Below are 15,478 nucleotides of genomic sequence, written 5' to 3' on the forward strand. Positions count from 1 at the left end.
CTGCCACAATCTGAAAGCATTTAGTGCATTCAGGATTTGATATGTTTTTGTGCTGTTTTGGTCAAAATAACAGACGGGAGGGAAAGAGCGAGAGAGAGCACACGGTTTTCTCTTTAGCCGCTATGTCTAGACACCAAATACGATCAGCTTGTCAGCAGGCAACTTTAAAGTAGATTACTGAAAGCTGATCCCTCTGTTAGTGTGTGCGCGTGTGTTTGTGTGCAAATGTCACCTCATACTTTGTTTGTGTGTTAGTGAAGTTCTCGCTGGCAGGAGTGTCTTTGCTATGAGTTTATCTGCATGAAAGCACTTTTGCTTCTTTAACATTGGCAGACAAATTCAAAGTTTAAGGACAAGCTGAATATGCTGCACACATCATATTAGCTCCTAACTAGGTAATTGTGGATAACATGTCAGCAAAGGTTGCCTCTTTACATGTCAGGACACCACTCGGTGCTTCACACCGCAATTGCGCACAGATCTTCATTCGCTGTGCTTTGTCTGGCTCACATCCACTGCCACTTGAGAGTCACTGATTCACCTTAAATGCCTTTGGACTCTGGAATGAAGAGTGCCTGGAAAAAAACACCCTGGCAGACACAGGGAGATCCGGCAAATTACATACAGAAATGAGATTTTGAACCCATACCTTCCAAAAATATCCATACCAGAGGAAATTAAAGTGCACTGCACACACAATTCATACTGAAGAAGAGCAGAAGTGCCTTACAAAAAGTATACAAAGTACTTGGATTAACCGTTTCCACATGAGACATTTTGAATTGTCATGGCAAGAAGAGCACAGTCCAACTGACCCAGCCCATTGCCCTGGTGTTATCAATGATGGCTTAGTGGGACACTTCCAGTAAGCAGTCGTTTAGTTTCTTCTGTTTTTGTTGTTGTGACAAACTGTTTGTTTGCCTTGTAAAGTGTTTTTTTCTGGTTCTGGTGGGTTGTGATGCACCCATTGCTGCTTTTGATCAAATTTTAAGTGAAATGTCTCTTCCTGTCTGCTCTCAGTCTATCTCGCTTCTTCACACGCCAAGAAATTCAAGCCTTAATGTCTTTACATGCTCAATTGCACCTCAGGCAGCATTTGTCGGGGTTGTTTTTTCCCCCCACTTTTTGAGAAGCTTCAGAGTGAACAGGAGCTGGAGTGGTTCCGCCTTTTGGCAGGGTATCGGGGGTTGCAGTAATTGGGGTTGGGCTTGTAGGGCCAAGGGCCAGTCTGGGTGGTACGCACGGAGAGCGCTCAGTGGCTGTGGCAGCAGCAGCTTACAGAAAAAGTAACCCATTGCTCAGCTGCATGCTGACTTGGCAGCTGTGTTTTGCATGTTGTGCCAGGTGGAAAGGGCAACCGTCTTGCACAATTAAACACTTCATTTGTCTTCATTAATGCGAGAATTGGCTGACAGAGAGGGTGTTTACGTTCAAGGTTTTTTGACTTCATTGTCAAGTTAAATGCGATCAGGAATTTCTGAGCTTTTGATGTGATGAAATTTACTTAAATTGAGCCAGTGCATATAACAATGCCCATAACCTTCCAAGACTCCAGGTAATATCTCCTGCACATGAGCATGGAACCATGTTTCAAGTGCTGCTGGAATGATGCAATATTTTGTCAGGCAGGGCAAGCACCCTGAGCACGCATATGGAAAAGATCACTATAAATCATCTTAAAATAGGTGACTAACATTGTAATTTTAATAAAGTATGACCTTCTCTAGTGTGCCTTTGTAATAAGCACCTGCCTCACTTCTCATGAGGAAACACAAACTACCTGGTGTTACCAAAGTGGTAACACTTTTAGATAAATCTCAATTAATACATTTGGCAATTAGACTCCCATGACCCATCATGGCAGAATGAAATCCCAGCGGTGGTAGGATTTAGGGGAGAACCCCCGCAGTGTAGATGCTGGTGGTGAAGAGGAAGACTGAGGCTTGGGTGGAGCTCTGAATAACTCGGGTGAGGCGGAGATGCGAAGGACGTGGGTGGCATGAATGAGAGTCTGAATGGAAGAATGACACTGGGATTTAAACCACAGAGAGTGGAGGCTGATTGGCTCAAATAAGGCGGTGGAAAAGATGATTGGACTGAAGGAGGGGTGGGGGAACGCCAGGCCTCAAGGGCCGGTGTCCTGCAGCTTTTAGATGTGTCCTTGATCCAACACTGCTAATTTAAATGGCTATATTACGTCCTCAACATGTCTTGAATTTCTCCAGAGGTGTGGCAATGAACTATAATCATTTGATTCGGGTATGTTGGTGTGTTGACCCAGGGTGATGTCTAAAACCTGCAGGACAGCGGCCCTTGAGGCCTGCAGTTCCCCACCCCTGGACTAAAGTCATGATGTCAGTATTGAAATTGATAGACTAGCAGCCAAACACCGAAGCCTTCAGATGAGTGATCCTAGATCTTCCTTATTGAACTTAATCATGAGCTTCATTAATATAAAACTAACGTTCATGCACTTGACTGATTTTTCTCAGTTCAAAATAAAGATCTGTCCAGCAAGTGCTGTTTGGTGTACTAACGATAAGCAAGTCAGCGCAATGGGCAGAGTTAATGCCAAAGTCAAGTGTTGTCAAGCATCACAACAGGGATGTGTTGAAGTGACAGTGGTCGCTTGTGTTTCAGCGCTCAAAAGGCATTGCTGTTCACCAAATGGAGAAAAACGCACTTTGCCATCTCCCCAGAACAACCAGCATGTTGAAATGGAGTTAGGCGGACGCGATGCTTTCTACCAACTGGTTATGGAAAACCTGCCTAATCCAGTTAGGACAGAAGCAACGTCAGACTAAAGATGGAAGCGAGTTTAATAAGTTGATAGCTACTTCTGACATCAGGCTCCTAACATTAAGTTATGGCTCACACAAGAATACGTAATAGCTTTGGCAGTTATCTTTTCACTTTTCACTTTACTGCACTTAGTGATTACACTTTCTAAACACTTAAATGTTTGTGCGAGCCCAGTCGCTGCCCAGAAACTCACCGGTTTATGTCCCTGTCAATTTTAATATGCACATTGTAAAGGTATGTTACTGCCAAAATGAAATTTCCTCCACCTTTTCACCCAAGTGAGGTCTCACTGGATAAAGAGGATGCTGTGTGTCAGCTACTCAGTTCCACAGAAAAACGGCAGAATTTTCAGTCTCTGCCGGGATGTTCTCAATTTGTACAAACAAGCAACAAATCTCCAAGGACACCACCATCCCCACCCCATTTAACCTTTGGTATGATGGTAATAAAAGTGGAAGGAATCTTACACTTGGACACACTGCGCTGATATTTTTAACATTTGCTTCTTTTTATTGACGTAAACTGAGTTGTTTCACTACATGCAGCAAATCCAAAGAGCAGAAGACGTAGACAGCAAAATTTTTTCTCACACAGTCCCCTCGTCTGTATGATGCCCTAATGAAAAGCACGCTTTGTTTCACCACTCGGTTGTGAAATAATTCTCTCACATTTCTTCATTATTAAACTTGTTGTTAGAGAAATCAGCTCCTCTGGATCTGTTCACGTTGCATGCGATTGACTATTTATCAAAACACTGCCCCGATGTGAAGCAGCCCATGCTCGAGTTGGATTGGAAAAACCTGGATTTCAAACAGTGAGTAAATAACTACTGTTGTGAGTCCAGTTAGCCATAAATGTAAATGTTTGTTTTCACATAGCCGGGAGTCTGAAAGAGACCTCGACTTTGTTGAAATTTGTTTGTGACAAACCAGAGGAATCCTTTTTTTTTCTTTAATTCAAGAGCTGATTTTCTTTAAAACAAGAGAAAAGCTGAGAAGAAAGCAGTGAGTTACAAGCCATGTGTCTTCTGGACTTGTACGCTTTTGGCTGGCTGACTGGTGTTTGGCACTTGCGAGGGTTGTTTGGAGGCTTGAAAGTGCTGAGTGCTGGTGAATGTGGTGTAAAGCCACGTGGCTTTGGACGAGGGATCTTTCTCTCACCCCTGTGTTTGTTCCATCAGCATATGTGTTCAGTAAATCCTTGGCCCGAACCGTGCCACAGCGAATGCATCCCCCCCGCTTGATGTGGTCTCACATCCGTGCGCTGTGGGTACTGGAGTGGTGCTGCTGAGGTAATGCCACCAGGGACAAGACCTCACCACAACACCCACATAACAAATGTGGGTGTTGTGCATGCAGCCAGTGGTGTGTCTGTTGCTGGCTACTGATGCACGCACACTCCCATCTGGGGAGACACTCGCACAGCGTACCCTCGCGTAGTCCCGTAGCTCGCATGCTGACATGTGCATATGCGTTATGAAGAATCCATGTGTTTGTGATTTCGGCGCCTTTTAGCGTTCAGCACCAACACACAGAACTGTGCCTTTGATTAATGGGAAAATCTTCCCTCTCCTACTAAGCTTTCACCCCACCCCCCACGCTCGTCCCTCCTCGCCCTCTGCGCAGTATCTGCTCCTCGTTGGCGTGTGAAGGCACGCACAGATTTTCTGGACGAGTGATTGATTTCTAATTGTTTACATTTCAGGTTGCACTCCCTTCTGCAGATGTTTGTATTCTTCTCCACATTCGCTGTGCATTTACGCAGGCATGCACAGACACAAACAGAAACACTCATACAATAGCGACGTGTTGATGCCAGCGAGTTTCATCCAGGAATTTTTGGATGTCTTAACTCGGGTTTTTGGCACCGCGTGCGCTAATTGTCTCCAAGTGGAGGTGATTGTTACGATTAGGCCTTTAATTTTCTGGCTTCGGATGTGTGTTTGGGCGTGTGGGCAAGATTATTAAAAGCCCTTGCCATGAATGTGGTTTCTTTCTGTTTAAATAGGAGTGTAATAAGCTCATTTAAATTTTTACCACAGTTTTCAAATCTAGGGCGTTTTAGCCAAGTAAGGACACAGTAGTTCTTCTTCTGGATGTGAATCCTTCACCCTAAATCTTACTGCTGTTAAATAAAACTGTCTCTGGGACAAGTTGTTTTTCACCTTGTGGTTCCTGACTTACTACATAGGAGTTACTAACTGGAATAAGTGTAGTAGCACTCCAAAGTAAGCTTCTGTATGACTTGCTTATAGTGGCCACTTGGCTCAGTCAGTCTGCAGTATGTAGCCAATCTACAGTGTAAGCAATAGTGTTAACCTGAGTTACAGCAGTAATTACTTGCTGCTGAAGGATCCCTGCCACCTATGTAGCAGAGTTTACCTTAAGAAGTGGGAAACCTGCAACCCAAAGCCTATCTGCGTCTTTAATGTGGGCTCTAATTACTCTTTGTGTTGGTTGGTGGACATGTACAATAAAGCAGGAGAACAAACATACATATCTCACAATTTTCCTCTCCGGACAGCCGTGTCCTCTTCTGGTTCTCACAGGTCTGCCAGCACAGCTGGGTCGATTACTGGAACTGCGATTTAAAGTTCACAGGTTGGATAGTCATAACAGAATGCAGAGAGGTCTGCAAATTGGATCAAACAACCTTTGATTGTGGTATTTACCATCGTCAAGTAGTTACAGACTGCACAGAGTCATAAAGTAGCAGCTGTTGGATAAGAATCCTTTGGTGTGATGTGATGTTCAAATACACCCTCATTCAGTGTGTTTTCTGCTTTTATGTAAGAAAGTTGAATTTAGCCAAAAGAAACACAAGTTAAGACTAAGATAAAACTCCCTCCAGAATACGAAATTATAGCAAAAATATTTTGTTTCACTGTTTTTTAAAGCTGCTCACATGATATCCTAAAATGTGACTGAGACGTGTTGGTTTCAGTAGTACGTGTGAAAAAAATGTTCTCTATTTACGGTTCATGTTTCTCCACCGGCTAGTTGTTAGTTAGTGAGTGTGTGTGTACAAATCAGTGTCTTCCAGTCTAAACTACAGACACTGGTGGGAATTTGCTTGTATGCGCAAGGAGGTTTTGGTGCATCATCGTATCATCAAACATCCCCAATGTTGTTGGGGTTGAACCAGTGAATCAGGGCATCACAGACTGGTCTCTGTGCTTTCGAGCAATTTCACAGTGACTACCAGCAGCCACGCGTAACTGAGTGTCCAAGTGACCAGTGTGACGAGGGCACAGATTATTATTCAGACATTTTCCACAGCTGAAGCCACCACACAGCGGGCTAAACAGCAAAGATGCAGTTCAAAATGTTACCCTCTGTAGCTACGGCTTTCTTTAGGGAAATAGTGCTTCCAGCTTTAACCTCAGTGAGTAATATAATTCTTTAAAAATAGTGGTAACAGGAGTATTTTCCTTTTTTTTTCTTGTGTTTTTTTCCAGATGCTAAACTAAATAAATTTAGTATAATTCAGCAGAAATCTTTATAATAGAGATCTTTCTTCCTGATGTGATGTTCTCTGCAGCACAAAATATCAGTTAAATACAGTATTTAACAGAAAGAGGAGGGTCTGTTCTTTTAAAAAACATGCTGAGATTTGTAAATACTTACGCATACCACCTAAGGTGATATTAATAGTGATTTATAAATGATCGTGTGATCCATCTTCCTTGTGAGCTTGTTTAATACAACTTAAATTACACCAGGTCAATCTCAATCAAGTGCAGCAATAGTTTTAACAAAAGGGGCCTGGATTTGCTCAGGCATTTTTCAGCTTTTGTAGTATTGTCTTTCACCTTATGGTTAAGTTGCTTTAAATAACAAAGCCTTTGTTTCCAAAATGTAATTTAAATGCAGTTTTTCTGCAGGGCAAAAAGCCCTGATGCTTGTCTCTACACAAGTTACATACTCATGAGAGATTTTATGCTTCTCAACTTGACTTCTTTGGCTGGATGACTTAAAGCGTAATGGACATCGGGTTTGGTCCTAAACTCGGTGGTCTCCCTCTGGTTCATGCTGAGAACCAATAACTGCAAACTGGTGTAAGTACCATAAGTACCGTAAGTCTAAACATGGGAAAATCAGGACCATCCAGTATATGCGTGTAGACCTTCAAACACATTCAGGCGCTCACAGAGTTTTTGCTCTCAGGGAGCGCTGGGAGAGAATGTAATCTGTTCACAAACCACAAAATTGAAAAATGACCCTGACATTCTTCCAAGCTGAAAAGTGAACAATGCTTGCAACACAAGAAGGCATAGTTTAAACCAAACCTTTATACAGCACAGAGGTAAGCCTTTAACGTCAAATGAACACGGTTTAAGGATCTCTTTAGGTTGCGTTTCTCTCCCCTTCAGATGCTCTCACACTTGCACACACCTTAAATATGAGTCATGCAGAAAAAGGGCTCTAGCTGGCACATAACTATACATGCATGGCAGATTCAAGGCACTGCTATGCAGAAACTGCCTCGCTCAGGTCCCAGGAGGACCAATTAAGCTATATTTGTACCTCTGATATCTTATTTATCTTCCCATTGCACGGGTCAGATGACAGTTAGAGATATTTGTTCCAACTTGTGTAGCTGTCCTCTCATCATCTTTATTTTTTCCAGTTCTCTGGTTAGGCCTCTTTTTAAGAGAGACCTCATCAAAACAAATGAGACTAGGACAAATGACTGTTAAGATACTGAAAAAGTACAGGATCGTGCCAGTTTTCACTCTGGGGGAGATCTGGGGGATATCTGGCTGATGTGTGGATGGCAGTGGATGGTTGATGGGGTCCTTTAATCACACATAGATTTTCCTGCAAGTAAAAGTACAATCGGTCCCATATTTAGCTTCTACTTATTTCTCTAAACATCATGTGCATGTAATATGTGCAATAAACAGCGGAGTGCAATAAAGTGTCACAGTGTGTGTCGTGCGATGTGAGAGAGCAGGGTTGAAATAAAACGCTGACAGATGATTCTCTGCGAGACAGATGTGTGCCGCTGTCGAGAGTTATTGCCCGTGGTATAAAAGATTTCCTGTATCTGTCCTTGTGGCAGCGGACCTCCTTCTCTAACACACTGATTCAGCTACAGGGACTCTTTCATACCGCATGCAATAACTCTCTTCAGCGTGTCCAGGAAGAGGTGCAGAGGGCGGTGAGCGTGATGAATAGGCAAGTTTGTTCGGTGACCTTCTCTCCGCTACAGCTTCAAAAGTGTCCAGTTTGCAGCCAATCACAGAGCCAGCCATCCTGCTCGGGTTATCCCGTCTGTTGGTGTCTCCAGCTCCGATGCTACCTTCCCAGCAGACCCCAGTAAAGTGTGCTGCACTCACAACAAGTGAGTGATAGGAAAACTTCATTTTGTTGAACATGTTCCTTAGGAAATGGAGCCTGCTGATCCCCTTCTTGTATACATCCTCTGTGTCGGCTTTCCTGTTCAGCCTGTTGTACATGTGGACGCCCATGGTTCATGAACATCCTGTCCCAGGACAGACACGGGTTATATAGCATCTGAGTCTTAAGCACTTAAATTGGAGGCAACTGGACTTCTTTTCACATTCAGAAGCAGATGATTTCTCCCAGATCATTTCACAATAAACAGTAAGATTGTAAGTTAGATTATTTTTTAAAAGAACACAATTTTCAGTGTGTGTATGTGTTGTTGTTCACCTTAAAGAACCAGTAAAATTTCGGGCATTGGCTAAAGCTCTTTTTCACCAGACATTATAGAAATGACAGGAATTTGAGATGCCTTTGGAAGTAGAAATAAAACAACACAGACACACAAATATATAAAAATACCCATATCTAGAATATAATAGAACAGCCCTTTATTGTGATTGTACTGTACATGTACAACGAGATTGTGGACAATGAAAGTGACAATGATAATGTACCTCTTGTACTGAGCAGCATCTGGTGCTCGAGGCAAATTGTAGCCTTCCCACAACAGACGTGGAGATTTCCTGGATTCCTTTCAACCCCCTTTTTTCTTCCTTTCTAAATCCCGAACCAAATCTTAGTGAAAGGTGACCCAGTGGAGTATTGAAGCTTCCAGATTTATGACCCCATAGTGAACGATGAAGGTCTTGTGATGAAAACATTGCCTGGAGGCCTCAGGCTGAGAGCCAGGGTGCTAGTTGACTAAAGACAACCGTTTGGTTTGGTGTTACATTGTCCCCCAATGAAACGTCTGCATTGTCTTGTTACACGTGTGTCTGAGGGGGGAAGGAAAAGTCAGTCTGTGATTTATGAGATTAATCTTCTTGTTGCTGCAGAGCCAAATGTGAAAATCTGCAGAACAATATAAAGCCATCAGTCATTTGATCACTGATGAAATCATTAATATTGCACGGAACGCAAGCAAGAGCTCATCTCCGCTCACCCAGGAGTGAAAAGAAAATCTTGAACCAGAATTAAAGAACAAGGGGAAGCATCCTCTTTCCTCTCGACCCCTGCAGCATTCAGCACTTTTATTTCCTCCATGTTAAAAACGTGCTCTGTGCTGTTCGGTTATGATTTGTGGCGCCTTCGGTTTTACAGGCCGAACCACAAACAAACGAGTGTATTTCTCACAAGCAGCTTTTCTGAATGACCTCACTGGGATAATGATAGGGTTGAAGCGCAGTGGATGAGCTTCTCCTCCGCTCCGTCGGTGCGATGCTATAGATGATGGAGGGATGGGAAGCGGAGGGGGACGAGGGCGAGGTTTTAAGGCGCTGGCGCTGTTTCGCCCTCAATTGCACGGCGGCACGTCAGCACGTGGCAAAAGACACCAAGCAGACCGAGCCGCACCAGATGAGCTGAGGCTGCAGCTCCCGTCTGGCACGCAAACTCGGGCCCCACTAACTGGCTCTCGGATCGTTTTTGTGTGTCCTCGCCGCCTGTCTGCAAGAATCTGATGACGGCAGCAAAGTGTGGGAAAAGTGTTTGTAATGTTTACAGTTGCTGCTAATGATTTAAAACGTGTAAATACGTGTGTGATGTACGAGCGTGTTTGCTCTATGGGAGGGAGGGAAGATTTACTTTAACACCCTCTCATTTTGTGTCTGTTGCCAGAAGCTGGGGGTTTATGTAAACCTCTGCCACAGTTGAGAGGGCTCAGACCACCCCAGACATGCAGACATGTCTCATCAGTGTGCGTCATGGATCACCCGTGGACTCTTTGTATGTATGTGCACACGTGTGGGAGGGAGCTGCTAATTAAAAGTGATATTCGGAGCTCAACGGACTGTGTGCTGTTCTCTAGATGTTTTCTATTAATGGATGTAGTCTTTTATTATTTTGTTCTTTCACATTGCACAAAGTTTCTTTTAAAACCTGTCCAGGAGTTTTGATGATGAGCTTAAAAACTTGCAGTTTTGTCTCTGAGACACAAGATGCTGCTCTTGAGCTATGACGGCTACAACATCGATCACGTCAGAGGCTGAAAAGTCAGTACAGTGATAAAGTTGGCTGTGAAATAAAAGTAGAAAATAACATCAGAGCAGAGTTTTCTCTGTATGTCTGACTTAAATGCCACTCTAGAAATTCTATACTTTGGATATACAAATAAAATGTCCCTGCGTGTTAAAGGATTGTTATTCTTTCACCACTGTTTTTGTCCTTATCATGAATTATAAACTTATTACAAATACTTATTAGGTTTTTAATTATAGGACAGTTATCTTAGTGGTAGAAAAAGACTGGAAGGTAAAAACAACTGTTTTTGTGAGCAGGTCCATCCATTCGCTTCCGCTCATCCTTTTCAGGGTCGCGGGGGCGCTGGAGCCTATCCCAGGTGTCATAGGGCGAGAGGCAGGTTACACCCTAGAAAGATCGCCAGTCTGTTGCAGGGCTAATACACAGAGACAGATAATCATTCGCACTCACACCTATGGGCAATTTAGATTAATCAATTAACCTACCCTCACAAACTGCATGTCTTTGCATGGTGAGAGGAAGACGAGTACCCGGAGGGAACCCATGCAAACACGGGGAGAACATGCAAACTCATGCAACAAAGAAGATGTACGTCCTCTTTCAATTCTAAGGATTTATGTATCAGGACATTGTTAAAAAAAAGTTTGAATCTCAGATAAACAGCAACATTTTGTTTGAGTTTTTAACAAAAACTCCAAAATGTAAAATCAAATGTGTGAAAAATAGCTTATAGAACCACCTTTAGTAATAATTGTTTTCTGTCACAGTTGCAGGGGAATCTTGGCCCACTCATCTTTGCAACATTGAGGCTTGTGGTCATTCATTTATGCACAGCTCTCTCGAGATCCCAGCGCAGTATTTCACCCAGGCTGAGGTCTGGACTTTGACTGGGCCATTGCAACACCTTAATTTGTTTGTTTTTTTCAGTCATTCTGTCGTAGACTTGCTGCTGTGATTGTGATCATTTCCCTGTTGGAGCCAAGCTTTAGCTGTCAGACAGATGGCCTCGCAGTACTTTGGTATAATCTTTTTGCAGTTTCTCTAAGCATTGCATCGTCTGATCTTGGAGGAAATTTCCTGGAAATTCCACTATCGGGAATGTTCACAATGGTCTTGAATGTTTTCAAGTTGTCAGTAATCTCTCTCACTGTCTAATTTTTTAAAATAGCCTCATGGCCCTTCCCACATTGATGGGCAGAAACAATTACTGCTCATTACTTCATGGCACTGTGTTAACACACATCCATAGACTGCACTACTTAGAATAAGAATTTCATGCAATTATATCAGAAACCATGCTGTAATTCATGCATAGCCCAAAGATGATCTAGTATGCAGGCTGCAGTAAAGGTAAAGCAAAGGAAAATCTTTCATCTCTCCTCTGGTGCTGTTCACTGTTACTGCCAGAGGTGCTACCTATAACCAACTTCAGTAGTTAGGAGTTCACTACAGTAGCATACTTAGACAGCTGTGAGCCTAAAGGCTTCTTAAAAACATGGTATAAGGGTTTTTATGGGATAGCAGGATGGCATATGGGTGAACTGATTTATTGCAGCTATTTTTCTGCGATAACTCTTCCATCATGCACCCAAATGTTTACTCCCCATCTCTTGGGCAAGCTTCGACTTGACGCTAACCTTAAAGGAAGATACACAAAGTTTCTTCTCATTAGTGTGCGGTTTCTGGCTTTGTTGTGTAAGCTGTGCGAGAGAAACTTGATTTAATATCCAGTAATATAAAGAAACATAGCCTAAGGTGGATGTTTTGCCACATAAACTGTCTTTTGTCAAATTGCGTTGCATGAAATGAATTATTGCTTGCAAAGCAAACACTAACGGCGCGCACACATACATGTAGACGCTCATTTTCTCATCTCTTTCACATTTTTTCCCCTTATTCTCCTTCACTCTCACTCTTGCATACACAAGCACGTTACCCGCAATACCCTCAAATACAGAGATGCAGGCTTCCAAGGCTAGCAGCAACCTATTATTAAACATGTAACTCCATATCAGAGATAATTTGACGTTTCCTTGTGCAATCATTACTCCCAGTTTTCAAGACCTGGAAAACATTTTCACCTCTTTTTTATATACTGTGTATGATCGTCATGTAATCTAATTGCACTGTAGTTGATTGGTTTATTTGATTTAACATTTTTACTACTGGAGGGTGGCAGATACAAGCTGTGTCTCGAATCATCGAATGGACTTCCAACCTTTTTGACCATTTTGAGTACTTTAATAGTGGACTTAAAATGGTCAAAAAGTTGAACTTACATTGCTGTGCAGTTTTAAGGCAGTAGGAGAATACATTGTTAACACTTTTAATGGTCTCAATGCTAGTGCTGTACGATATTAGATAAAGTTTTGTATTGATCTGATATCAAGTAAATAAAAGGCAGCTTATGTAGGGTGTGCCATAACTTATGAGATATAGAGGTAATGTAGATAGACAGGAAAGCAGGGAGAGAGCGAGGAAGAGCCACAGGTCAGACTCAAACCCAGGCCTACCTACTCTCTTGTATGCTATACAGCACACGGTCGCCTGCTAACCCACTGAGCTAAACCAGTGCCAAACTTTGAATGCGTTTTACTGGCCACTAAATCACTTTTAATTTTCACAATAATTCATTAACACAACAAAATCCACCTTTCGGCCTCTTATGTATTTAGAGGTTTTTTTGAGACCTGGAATGTTTATGTGCCTGTCTGTAAGACCCTTTCGATCACTGTCTGTTATTTCAATGTGCTTTAGGCTATAAATAAAATAGATGTGACAGTTAACATAGAAGGTTCAGAAATGTCAGAAAGTGTTAAATCAACGATTTTTTTCATTTCCAGAAGAGTAATTCATTTAACACAATTCAATAAGCCAACATACATTCAGTATGTTGGCTTATTGAATCAGCTACAGAGTAACATTTCAGTGCGATATATGAACTCGTTTTAAGACACTGCATCTTGGATCTGGAGAATTTTCACTTGTTCCATCGGCAGATTTTTTTACTTAGTACACTCGTTTGAAATAAGCTGTAGGTTATGGCATCTTATTTTAAGTGTGATGAGATATTTTTGACTAGAAATTAGACAAATATACTAGTTTTTACAGTGTAGAAACACATTATTGATGCTATTACACTAGTGTCAGTCCGATACCACTAACTGTGTTGGTATGGATACTACCAACGTTTGGACTCATCTGGCCACCACCTCTAGTTAGCTGCTGCTGTTTAGTGTTTGTGCAGGTTAAATTGTAGTCTTCACTTTGAAAGGTGTACAGTTACATGTAGGAGAGGCAGTGAGTTGGAAATATCCATGAAATGCAAAAACTAGTGTATTGTAAAATTGTAAATGTAATCTGGAAAGATCATAACTTGTGGTGACAACACCAGCCTATCAGAATTTACATAATACAAGTATAGGGTGCATATAGTGTAGCACATGAAACAGTAGTAGATAGTTAGTAGTATTTAATAGTTGTTTTAGCCGACTTGGTAAGAAACTCTCTAGTTCCATGATTTGCACTGATGTGCCTTGAGACAAGTCCAGATGTGCCATGGGATTTTGCAACAACAACACATAATTATTGCAGTGTACAGCTGCACATAATGTAAATTTAGCAGTTGGATTGTACATTTTCTGTAATTTCTTTGTAAAAATTCATTTTAAAAGACGCTCATTAACAGCTAATCTACCTAAACAAAAGAGAAAATGTAACACTAAAGCTACTTGTCTTTTGGCTAGGGGTAGAAAGTTTGCTACTAGATAACATAATGCTTAAGAGGTATGATCTGTAAGCTTAAGTTTTAAAGGCTGAGGCAGCTATACTGTTAGTCTCTTTGGGAAGACAGCTTCTTCATGTGATACTAATAAAAGTGGCTTGCCTTTAAGTAGTAGATTGATAACACTGGCCTGTATAAGGCACGCCACCAGTAAAATGATACGAGTACTGTCACTGTGGGTAGACAGGCTGAGCTGAAATGCAGTGCAGTGTACTTTATGTAAGAGGGATGGAAAGAGAAGACTAGATGGAGTGAGAGTCTGTAAAGCAGTGAGGCTACAAGAGAAAAAATAAAAATGGGATGGAAGTGTTCAAATCTTGGTTGACTCATGTTTCCTTTTTCTTTAGTAGGATGTCTTTAACTTTGTCTTTCCTGTTCATATTTTAACAGGCTGAAGTCAGCTTAATGAAAGACTCCGTTTTGGATAGATTCATCTCACTTCAAAAATCTAACTGAGCAATATCAGAGAGAAACAGCCACAATGCCTTTTTTTGCGTTACTGTTGCGTCCTCTGTGTTTCTCGGGCAATTGCACAGGCATATGGGTGAGGAACGCTTGAAAGCAGATCTGTGGCAGGCTGATGGATAGTTTCCTCTTTGTGAATGTGGGCGCTACAAGACAAAGCCCAGTTGATGTTTTAAAGTTTGACTGCTTGAAAGAGCTGTCAGCACTCCCGGCACCATGACAAGTTCTAGAGAGAGGAGTATATTACATAAGAGATGTCACACTGTCTATGTGGATAATATGATTCTGAGCTTGTAAAATGAGCACAAGTGTTTAAAAATAAGGAATTCTCATGGAAGTTATATCTCAGGTGTTCTTTGGACATGTAAAAATGTATGTCTGTGATACAGTAACTACAGATAAAGCTAATATACTTAAACAACCACTAAAAAGAAATATTGAAAATGTGCTTTATTTTATTTGTTCATTTTTTGTTCTCAGACTGTTTATTAAAACCAGGTTTTCAGCTGGAAGAAGAAGTTATAGACAATGAGCTATAGGTGCATCTATTAAAAACCTTTAATAAGTAAAAACCCTGGTGACCTTGACCTCAAGGTCAGACGTGAGCTTTTCAAGGTCACCTTGACTTATTAGTCCACAATTACCTAGAAACTATTCTTTTGATTGTTGGGGTTTCTCTCTGTTGTCATACATTTTTTACCTTACAATAGTAACTGCATTGAAGCAACTGTTGCTGTGATTTGTTGCTATATAGATAAAATAGAATTTGAATTTAAACTGGAAAAAAATCTATATACTATCCTGCAATTTGCATTTGTTTTTGCTGCACTACAAACTCCTTAAAGTAGGTTTACAGAACAAAGAAAACAAAATTAATATATAAAACACGCAAATACAGTAAAGAAGGCTTTTAGTGATTACTTTATGTACCTGTATCCTCACTGAGATTTAACTAGAAATCTTTTTTCTTGGTGTGTTTTTAGCATTCGGTTGATTT

General features: G+C 41.5%; 1 protein-coding gene across 3 annotated transcripts in view; it reads left to right on the top strand.

Moving 5' to 3' along the window:
- The window catches only part of LOC113018600 (ADAMTS-like protein 1), a 102,332-nt gene that overhangs the window by 40,058 nt on the left and 46,796 nt on the right, over positions 1-15,478 (top strand). The window contains exon 2 of one of the 3 annotated variants that reach the window (XM_026161743.1): positions 9,870-9,981. The exons of the other annotated variants lie outside the window; for them this stretch is intronic. Coding sequence (XP_026017528.1) covers positions 9,928-9,981 — 54 coding nt within the window. The 5' untranslated portion in view covers positions 9,870-9,927. The remainder of the gene's footprint in view (positions 1-9,869; positions 9,982-15,478) is intronic. 3 annotated transcript variants of the gene reach the window in all.

Source organism: Astatotilapia calliptera, chromosome 3 (genome assembly GCF_900246225.1).
Source record: "Astatotilapia calliptera chromosome 3, fAstCal1.2, whole genome shotgun sequence".
Lineage (NCBI taxonomy): Eukaryota > Metazoa > Chordata > Actinopteri > Cichliformes > Cichlidae > Astatotilapia > Astatotilapia calliptera.